We start from the raw sequence: 11,061 nt of genomic DNA on the forward strand, positions 1-11,061 counted from the left end.
GGGTCTGTCCAATCCTTAATGTCCTTCTGTGGGAAGGGGTACTTTGCTTCCAAGTATTTGCGATTGGCGAATTTTTTCTCAGGCTGCGAAAAATGCTTAGAAAGTATTGTTTGAAATTCCGGGTGATTAGGGAAGACCTTAGATGGTTTCTGAACACTCTCGAAGGAAATCTTGTGTTCTGGTGCTTCCGGGGTTGGATCAGAAATGTCCAGTACCCGAAGGATGGAAGAGATTATATCCTTAACTAGCGCCGTATTGCTAGGGGGACAAGGAACCAGAGTGTTCTCCGTTTCATTATCTGAGTTAGAGTCACATATGCCCTCTGAGTCTTGCGCATCGCTAAGGAGCTCCCTAGCGGGCGAACTAGGGCGGAGGTGTTCTGTGGTCTGGGATCGTTGTGGAGATCCGCATTGTGTGTCTCTATCAGGGGACGGTCTCGGTGACCTGGAGCCACTGTGTCTCTCCCTGGAAGGGGGCGACCTAGTGCGATGTGAGGACGTAGGTGAATGCGACCTGTGGATCTTTGCTGGGTAACGTTCATAGCCGAGACATGACCCTGCAGAGCCTGCAGTAGTGTGGAGGTCAGGTTATCTATAGACTGTGTCAAAGACTGCGACATCTGAGTCGCCCATTCCGGCGCAGTAGCGGTCGCAGAAGCGTTGGTAGGGACTTCTTGGGGTTCTGACCCAGTGTTTTGGGTACAGTTCTGGCAGTGCTGGTACGTGCTGCCGCTGGGGAGAGTGGCTTTGCAGGCTGTACAGACTGCATAAAAACAGTCTTGTCTGGTCCTTTTCCTTGAGCCCGACATAGTGTCTAGAGGCTAATTAGCATAGGCCCTACAGGGGTATCTACCCAGAGGAAAAAGGAATAGGGGAGCGTTATATGAACTCACAGCTGAGTACGGAGCACCCAGCTGTGATCTTACCCCACCGGTGCGCCCCCTAGGTCCAGCGCCGATAAATCCCACTCCTGTGCCCCCCAGAGACCGCTGTGCTGCCTTCAGCTTCAGGTGCAGCAAGATGGCCACCGGGTTCTGAGGTAGAGGAGGAAGGGGGTGGAGAGCTGAAAAGGGAGCGCTGAGTTATGTAAAAGCGCGCCCTTCCTGACTCGATCCGCCCCTTCTATGACACTGCGGAGTGTCATTTTCGTCATCCGGGGGGCAGGCCGGGGGGCGGGAATAAGGCGGCGACTTCGGCTAGGCCGAAGCTGTGGCCTAAATTTGAGACCTCATGCCCAGAAGGGCTCCAGGACGGCGCAGTTGTCCGGGGGGGGGTCGGGTTCAAACCAGACCCCCCGGATGAATGGTAGGCTAGTGGTGGGGTCATGAGCGCAACCTGGGCCCTGTGGGGGGTCCCTTTGAGGCGCTATGCAGCCGGTGCTGCCGGAGAGACGGGCGCAGGGAGCCCTGTCTCTGACAAGTGCCATTCCTGCCTGCACCTCCCCCGGTCCCAACAGGAGCCCGCAGCTGGGCTGGGGTCCCTGGACTTGTAAGTGGCCGAATGGTGCCTGATACAGGCCCTACCTGCGGTGTCTCAACCTAATGCCCCCATAGGGGGATTAGGGAGGGTGCTGCTGTCACCGTCAGGGGGCTTCATCCTATCCTCGACCTCAACCCAGAGCCCAAGGGAACTGGGGAAGGAGGCAGGGTTCTCGACTTCGCACCAGTATCCGAAGGACTAGGGAAGGAGCAACATGGAGAAGAGCCATCTCGACCTCAACCGGGTACCCCTTAATAGGGGACTGAGGAGGGAGCCATGCCGGGAGTCTCGCTGGTGGCCCACTTTTCTTCATCTGTAATCCGTTGGGAAAAAAAATCAAGGAAGAAAAAAAAACGGATTAAAAAAAATCTTAGGTGTGCCTCCTTGCGACACTAAGCAAAAACTGGAGAAGGCTGACAACGTCCAGGGGTGTATACTGCAGAGGAGGAGCCAAAGTTAATCTTTTTCAGATTATGCATAGTGTCGCCTCCTAGTGAACAGCAGCATAACACCCATGGTTCTGTGTCCCCCAATTAGGCGACAGAGTAATCTACAATAGAATGGTTCACGAATAAATGTATCCAGGTGTTAGAATGGCCAAGTCAAAGTCCAGACCTGAATCCAATCGAGAATCTGTGGAAAGAACTGAAAACTGCTGTTCACAAACGATCTCCATCAAACCTCCCTGAGCTCGAGCTGTTTGCCAAGGAAGAATGGGCAAGAATTTCAGTCTCTCGATGTACAAAACTGATAAGAGACATATCCCAAGCGACTTGAAGCTGTAATCGCAGCAAAAGTGGCGCAACAAAGTGTTAAGTTAAAGGGGCTGAATAATATTGCACGTCCCACTTTTCAGTATTAGTATTTCCACAAAAATTTAAAATAACCAATAAATTTCATTCAACTTCACAATTGTGTCCCACTTGTTGTTGATTCTTCACCAAAAATTTACATTTGGTATCTTTATGTTTGAAGCATGATATGTGGGAAAAGGTAGAAAAGTTCCGGCAGGCAGAATACTTTTGCAAGGCACTGTGTGTGTATATATATATATATATATATATATACATAACAGCCAGGGAGGCAAAAAACTGTATGCAACAATAGGGATCGTAGAAAACCGGTGAGAAATATGCACCATAAAAATAGCTGTCAAACAACCCCCTGATAGTTACAGGAGGGCATTGTACCCCTACACTTGTAAACATACTGTTTGAGTGGTATAATTTAAGCATCAGCTCCAAAGAATCACCTCCTCATATGTTTTATAAAGTGTATAATGTGTGCAGGAGAGCCAGCACCCTAGATACTAAATCCACCATAGTGGTGCAGCTACTGTACAAACAAGGTGAGTATTATGTTCCATTATAATGTGTATATAGTAAATCAACAGCAGATAATGGAGCTTTCTCATCCAAGGTTTGATTGAAGTCCAGCTTAAAAACCATCACCCCCTTTACAGAGCCCATCAGGAGACAGAGGCACAGATGTATGTCTCTATTATGCATCCAATCTAAAGGGCAATATAGGGAATATTAATAGGACAGAAGACCACCTCTTGACACGTTTCTTGCCTCACTAGGATTCATCAGGGGATCCAGTAGTCTGGTAGGGGGGGTCCGTACCCTCACCTCTTGAACAAAACCTAGTTCCTCGGCTCCTTTTAAACTGTAATGAAGTGCTCGACTCCCAGATGCAATAGGCGTCACATTCGTCTATCAAAGCACGTGCTCAAGATATTGACCGCAGTCAGCGCCTGTGTCTTGCCCTCGGGAGTTATGTCATGCGCATTACTTCTTCCCCTTGGAGCGCAAACGTTCAATATCCGGTGCCTTCGTTCCGATACCAGGAGGTGCGTCTTCACCGTTGCTTCCTCCTCTTGGAACACAGGACTTACATATCCGGTATTCCGACGCCTTACGTGTCGTTTCACGTCATTATCATTACCCTCAACACATGGTCAGACCCTCTCTGGGTGTATACACCCACCCCTGATGTGGAATGTATATATTGTCCACCCTTTGGAAAGCATTTTTTAATAATGTTGAACCGCAAGATTTCCTCCATATTACTGGAGACAGGAGACCGGTGTATATGCCAATCCAAGGGGGGGACAAATGTCCCCATAACTAAGACTAATCAGAGAGCTCTTATTTGGGCAAAGAAGAATGTCTGTCATCTGGGACAAAGGTAACATAGTTTGTCGCAAGCTACCAAGGTGTCCATCCATGACATTGTGGTATCATAAAGGGCTCAACTGAGCTTATTGAAAAGAATATTTGGCAGGGACGGGGAAGATGGATGGTGCAAAAGAAGTATCATTTCTCCTTGCGGAGAATGACATGCTAAGCATGTCGAGGTGAGGAGACTTAAAGCCGCAATGCTCCTCTGGGAAATATGCTAATTATGCAAATTGTCTCTTCAGAGAGGAAGAGGACTAGAACTCTAGTGCCACCTATTGGAGGTAGCAATCCTAAAAGTCAATGTTGACCCTTTAACGAGCCTAGTTACATGACTTAGGATAAAAGCCAAGCCAGAATCTCCATTTGCAGACACTGTGTTTCGGGGTACTGCCCCTCAACAGTGCAAAGTGGGAGATCTGGTTTGGCTATCCTAAGTCATGTAACTAGGCTCGTTAAAGGGTCAACATTGACTTTTAGGATTGCTACCTCCAATAGGTGGCACTAGAGTTCTAGTCCTCTTCCTCTCTGAAGAGACAATTTGCATAATTAGCATATTTCCCAGAGGAGCATTGCGGCTTTAAGTCTCCTCACCTCGACATGCTTAGCATGTCATTCTCCGCAAGGAGAAATGATACTTCTTGGATATCGGTCAGACGCCTCTCTCACAGCCAAACCAGATCTCCCACTTTGCACTGATGAGGGGCAGTACCCCGAAACACAGTGTCTGCAAATGGAGATTCTGGCTTGGCTTTTATCCTAAGTCATGTAACTAGGCTCGTTAAAGGGTCAACATTGACTTTTAGGATTGCTACCTCCAATAGGTGGCACTAGAGTTCTAGTCCTCTTCCTCTCTGAAGAGACAATTTGCATGATTTAAGACTGGGACGGAAGTTCACCTTCCAACAAGACAATGACCTAAAGCATACTGCTAAATCAACATTCGAGTGGTGTAAGGGGAAAAGTGTGAATGTTCTGGAGCCTAGTCACAGCCCAGACCTTAATCCAATGGAGAATCTGTGGTCAGATATGAAGATTACTGTTCACCAGAGGAAACCATCTAATGTGAAGGAGCTGGAACAGTTTTGCCTTGAGGAATGGGCAAAAATCCCAGTGGCAAGATGCCAAAAGCTCATAGAGACTTATCCAAAGCAACATACAGCTGTAATTGCCACAAAAGGAGGCTCTACAAAGTACTGACTTTAGGGGGGTGAATAGTTATGCACACTGAAGTTTTCAGTTATTTTGTCCTAGTTATTGTTTGCTTCACAATAAAATGAAAACCAAATGTTCACAGTTGTAGGCATATTCTTCACATGAACTGATTCAAACCCTTAAAAATACAGTGAAATACCAGGTTGTAAAACACAGAAAATGCCCAGGGGTGTGAATACTTTCGCAAGGCACTGTACATGGATGTGTCTGTGAGTTCTACTGGCATGTGAGTGGTTTTCTTTAGTTTCTTGTGACTTCCATTTTTTGATGACGGCCTGTGCAAGGTTGGGGACCAGGTATGGTGTTTAGAGGGTAAGGCAAATATTGGGCATTAATGGCTCTAACATTTAGCACTGTAGTGTAAGAAATCATCCCATCAATCAATGTTACACAATAAAAGGGGGGTGAAAACTTTTCTGCAGTGTGTGGTGTATATTGTGTGGGCTGTCACTGGTTGGCACCCACCAGACACTGAATACTTGGCAGAGTCAGGAGTCTAAATTAAGCCCCAAGCAGACAGATACAGATTGCAGGACTTAGAAGGAGGATCACAGCTGGAGGCTGAAGTGCAAGCTCAGTGCCCCCCACATGCCCGACCCGTGCCCCCCAGCCATCTGAACACAACCTCAGACACATTCACAGGATAAATCTGCACTGGTGAAACAGCAAAAAGTTCTAAACTGAAAGGAAAGGTCGGCCTCCACTGGTGTGTAGATTGGTGAGCCATGTAATGTAATATATCTGTGGGACACAATTTACAAGCTGGCAAGACTCCAGAAGAGTCCACAGAGAAGGATCAGGATAAGCTGGAATATCATAGACAAATTATCAGCACAATGTCAGGCGGCTGCTGGTTAAGCCTGCAGGACATTGTCATGGACGAGCAGGAGAGCGACACAATATTCCAACGTCATAAAGCTGTAAAGGCATCACCTCAGGAAAGGATGAGATGATTCACTATGAGGAATACATGGTTGTCTCTGGAAATTACATGTCTTTCCTGTAAGAGCAGTATTCCTGCGGAGTAGTCACCTTAAGACCCACAGTGGCGTGTAAAAGTTTGGGCACCCCTGGTCAAAATTACTGTTATTGTGAACAGTTAAGCAAGTTGAAGATGAAATGATCTCTAAAAGGCCTAAAATTAAAGATGACACATTTTGCTTGCATTTTAGGCAAAAAAAAAAAATTATCCTTTACATTTTAAAAATTACAAAAAAAGAAAAATGGGCCAATGCAAACGTTAGTACCTACTACCAACCCCTTTTGCAAGTATCACAGCTTGTAAACGCTTTTAGTAACCAGACAAGAGTCTTTCTATTCTTGTTTGAGGGATTCTCCTCCATTCTTCCTTGGAGAATTCCTCCAGCTCTGTGAGATTCCTGGGGTGTCTTGCATCATCTGCTATTTTGAGGTCTTGACACAGATTTTCAGTGATGTTCAGCTCAGGGGACTGTGAGGGCCATTATAAAACCTTTTCAGCTTGTGCCTTTTAAGGTTGTCTATTGTGGATTGTGACGTGTGTTTAGGGTCATTATCGATTTGTAGAAGCCATCCTCTTCCTCTTTTCACCTTCTGCTTTCTTACAGATAGTGGTGTTATGTTTGCATCAAGAATTTGTTGAAATTTCATTGAATCCATTCTTCCCTCTACCCGTTAAATGTTCCCCGTACAATTGGCTGCAACACAACCCCAAATGCAATGATCCACCCCCATGCTTAATGATTGGCTAGATTTTCTTCTCCTGAAATTCGGTGCCCTTTCTTCTCCACACATACCTTTGATCATTGTGGCCAAAGAGTTCTATTTTATCCTCATCGGTCCACAGGACTTGATTCCAAAATAAATCAGGCTTATTTAGATGTTCTTTTGCGTACTTCTGACCCTGAATTTTATGGTGAGGACGCAGGAGAGGTTTTCTTCTGATAACTCTTTTATGAAGGCCATATTTGTGCAGGTGTCTTTGAAAAGTAGAACAATGTGCCACAACTCCATAGTCTGCTAAATCTTTCTGAAGGTCTTTTGCAGTCAATCTCTATAGCAATTCTGCAAGCAACTCTTACTGAAATTTTGCCTGGTCTTCCAGACCTTATCTTGACCTCAACTGTTCCTGCTAGCTGCCATTTCTTAATTACATTTCGAACTGAGGAACGGGCAACTTGAAATCGATTTGCTATCTTCTTATAGCCTTCTCCTGCTTTGTGAGCCTCCACTATTTTCATTTTCAGAGTGCTAGGCAGGTGCTTAGAAGAACCCATTGCTGCTGTTTTTTGGCACAAGGTTAGAGGAGGCTGGGTTTTCATAAAGCTGGGAAATTTGCATCACCTGGCCTTTCTTAACGATGATGGCGAACAAGTCATAACCCTAAGGCTGTGTTCACACACAGCATTTTTTTAGTGGTTTTTACTGCGGTTTTCACTATAAAACCGCTAAAAATAAGCTTCCCAGTCATTTCTATGCATTTTGCACTTTTTGTGCACATTGATGCGTTTTTTACCGTGAAAAAAACGCGCATTGCGGTAAAAAACGCAGCATGCTCATTAATTTTGCGGATTTTACAGCGGTTTCGGCTTCTTCCATGCGGTTTGAAACCGCTGCGGAAAAAAACGCATCAAAACCGCGGAAAAATAAGTGCGGTTTCTGGGAAGGGATTCAGGTTTTTGAGCAGAAATTTTCTGCAACGTGTGCACTTAGCCTAAGGCTACTTTCACACATCAGGTTTTTTCCGACAGGCAGGATCCGGCTATTTTTTAAAAACCCGGATCCAGCGAAATCTGCCGCTGGAACCGGTTTTCTCTCATTGAATTGTATTAGCGCCGGATTGTGCCGCATGGCCTTCCATTTCTTCCGGTTTTCACTGGATCCGGATAAAAAAAATTTTACGGCATCTGGAAAAAAACAGTAAAGTTTTTTGTCTGCGGCGAAAAACCGGACAGCGCTGGATCCAGCGCTTTCGGCTTTTTGCTATAATGGCAGAATGCGCCAGATCCGGAAAAAGCCGGATCCGGTTTTTAAGTGTGAGCATGCTCAGATCCAATTGGCCAGCCCCCAGGAAACGGATATAAACAATGCCAGTGAGGCCCTCATCCATTACCATGCAGCCAGCCACAGAGGAGCCAGCCGCAGAGAAGCCAGTCGCAGAGCGGCCAGCGACAGAGCGGGGCCAGCGAGAGCGCGTGGCCAGCCACAGAGCAGCCAGAAGCCGCAGAGCAGCCGCAGAGCCAGGCCAGTCAGTTAGACAGCTACAGCCATCCAGCAGCAGACATGTCTTCTTCTTCTGGGACCCCTCCCCGCGTAGTCTGTGCTTAGAGGTAAATAATTTTTTTTTATTTTGTTTTTATGTATGTATTTATGTATATATTATTATTTTTATTCTGAACAATAATACAAAAGCCCTTAAATTTTATAGCCCTTAAATTTTATCACACTCCATCTCTGATATGCTATCTCCGAGCACGTCGTCCCTTTTACTGCACCAGCTATTTGGCACAATAACAGTGCTCCATTTGCTGTCCCACATAATCGCGCCCTCTAGATGGTAAAATTGCCCCCTAGAAAATGTTAATGCCCTGTGCAAGTGCCCTAGAAAACAGTGACCACATTTTCCCCCTAGAAAGTAATAATGCCCTGTGTATTCTTTTGATGGTCACAATACACTAAGTGCTCTTATAACAATAATGCTAATTGCCCCACTTAATTTTTAATAATATCCCCAGAATCCCCCAATGTACAGCGCCCATATACACAGTATGATGGGCCAACAGCTCCCCTATACACAGTATGATTTGTCCACAACTCCCCTTTACTCTCCCCTTTTAAATCAACGCAGGTGCTGAAACTGTTTTCCATCCCAATTTGCACAGCTTTGAAGCCTGCCTCTTATGCTTCGACAAACAATTTTGCACAAGTCTCTGCGTATTAATTTGTTGAAATGCCTCTCTTATGTAATTTTTCAAATCACTGACACTTTTGGATTTTTGACTGTAAACGTTGTCCTTGAGTACTCCCAAAAAGAACAAATCCATTGGGGTCAGGTCTGGTGAATATGCCGGCCAATCAAGTGGGCCTCTTCGGCCAATCCATTTATTAGGAAATGTTTCACTACCCTATTTTACACATACTGTCCACCTACTTTTGGACCCCCCTGCTATGTATGTGTATGTATGTGTGTGTGTGTGTATATATATATATATATATATATATATATATATACACATATATACTGTATATATATATATATATTAGTCGATATGCTTTGTATAATAGGAAGCTGCAGCAGCTGAAGAGGTGCTTGCAGAAGCACATCATCACACTACACATAAAAAAGTGATCGTTATAGACAACACACTGCACACAACACATAAGCCTACATCCAAGCACATAATTTTGTTTGTTTTAATTTTATAGTCTTCTGATTCTGGTGCTCGATCCAGAGGTCCTCAAAGCGCCTCCCAGGGTCGTCGGCGTGTGCGGCCAGGCGGTCTACATCGGGTAAGCACTTTTATTTATTTTTTTCAAACGTTATGTTGTTGTTTTGAGTCTTTTTTTTTTTTTTTCTTTAACAGGCTTCACAGTGTGCTCCTGAATCAGACGGTGAGGAGGAGGCCGGGATCCTCATCGATCTGATCCGAGAGCGGGAGCCATTGTGACCCGTCGGCTCTGGGAGCCAGTATGCCAGCAACTTTTGGCCAACTGGGAGGGCCTCGATGTTCGGGCACAGCATCAAGCACGTAAGTATGCACAGTTCAGTCATGTTGCTGGATGTAACAGTGTTGTATACTAACTATTTTGTGCTTTCACTTTTCAGGCGAGAGAATTGTCAAGCGGTGGCGGTCAATCAGGGATCGCTTCAAGAAGGAGTTCAACAAAGAGATGCGGGCCCCGAGTGGATCTGGAGGACGCAGGAGCAAGTACAAATATGGTGAGCAGAAGGTAAATATTACCCATCCCATTTAAGAAAAAATGTTTACATGTCTAACTCTTTTTTTTTTTGTTTGAATCAGGGCCATGCAATATCAATATATTAATATTAATTATCTTTTTTTCTCTTTATTCCACAGCACCATCTGCAGCACTCAGGAGCCTGCAGAGTTGAACCCTTCTGGGCGATCCCTCAGGAGTCCGCCACCGAGGGACACTTCGACAGTCCTGGCCCATCTGCACCTTCCAAACCTTCCCTCACATCTGATCCCTCGGTCCCACCCCCTTGCGCTGGAGCGTCGTGGCCCACTGCATTGCATGAATCTGCTGGTGAGGATATAGCTTTTCCTTTACCCCACCCATCTGCTGCTGCCACCTCTAGTATACCTGTGGGTTCTGGGCGACAGGACCAGAGGGGTCAGGAGAAGAGCTATGTGCCCAAGTTCTTGCATCTGAGTGCATCCTTCCAGAGCTGTCTGAAACTGTTGTCTGAGCAAATGACCGCAGGATTTAATTTGCTCAACAACAGTATTCTTGAGTTGCATACACTCCTGTTTAGGATGCAGTCAGATGCAAGTAAAGCTCCCAACCACACATTTTTCCAATCAGTACTCGAGCGCATGGATAAGCTATCTCCTGACCAGCAGATGCATGTAATGCAATCGTGCCACTTTGCTCTAGCGCATGTTAGCTCCCAAGCCCCTCCACCCACCCCGGTACTTCCTCCCACCCACACCTGCTCCCCCTCCAGCCACTGTCCCTCCTCCCCCTCCTATGCAATACCAGCATCATGGCCCGTACCAACATACCGCCCCGTACCACTTCCCACCAACTTCATCCTCGCCTCCACTCCCTGCCCCATCATGCCCCAAACACAACCCTCTTCTCCACCCACCACCACTTCTGCCTCCCAATCCATCCACTCCACCCCTCAAACCTTCCAAATTTCCAATACTACTCCCGGTTTCATGTCCACCTGTTCTATTTCTTTCTCCACCCCTTCACCTGTTTTACCTACTGATCCTTCACCACCACCACCATCACTTTCCTCTCTCCACACTCCAAATGTTGAAGTGTCCAAATCTGACAGCCCCTCCAGCATTAGCTCCACCCCCCACTATGTAGATTTATAATTTTTTGGTCTTAATAATTTGTAAATTAAAAAAAAAGGTTATTGGTTAAAATTGTAGTCTTTTATTTAGTTCTAAGGTTTTTAAGGTAAAAAAGGTGGTTAAAACAAAGTAAAATACTGTGGGTAAAGATGTTAAAAT

At 45.7% G+C, this 11,061-nt stretch overlaps 1 protein-coding gene across 6 annotated transcripts in view; it reads left to right on the forward strand.

The window, feature by feature from the left end:
• ERCC2 (ERCC excision repair 2, TFIIH core complex helicase subunit) overlaps window positions 1–10,832 on the forward strand; it is a 76,915-nt gene extending 66,083 nt beyond the window's left edge. For 2 of the 6 annotated variants that reach the window (XM_073561239.1, XM_073561236.1), the window contains 4 exons: window positions 7,972–8,181; window positions 9,278–9,600; window positions 9,678–9,802; window positions 9,931–10,832. In XM_073561239.1, coding sequence (XP_073417340.1) covers window positions 7,972–8,181; window positions 9,278–9,496 — 429 coding nt within the window. In that variant the 3' untranslated portion in view covers window positions 9,497–9,600; window positions 9,678–9,802; window positions 9,931–10,832. The remainder of the gene's footprint in view (window positions 1–7,971; window positions 8,182–9,277; window positions 9,601–9,677; window positions 9,803–9,930) is intronic. The other 4 variants (XM_073561238.1, XM_073561237.1, XM_073561241.1 and 1 more) reach the window with 4 other exon arrangements.
• Window positions 10,833–11,061: the final 229 nt, after the last annotated feature.

The sequence above is a fragment of the Dendrobates tinctorius genome, unplaced genomic scaffold (assembly GCF_039654945.1).
Source record: "Dendrobates tinctorius isolate UK_male_01 unplaced genomic scaffold, ASM3965494v1 ptg000315l, whole genome shotgun sequence".
Classification (NCBI taxonomy): Eukaryota; Metazoa; Chordata; class Amphibia; order Anura; family Dendrobatidae; genus Dendrobates; species Dendrobates tinctorius.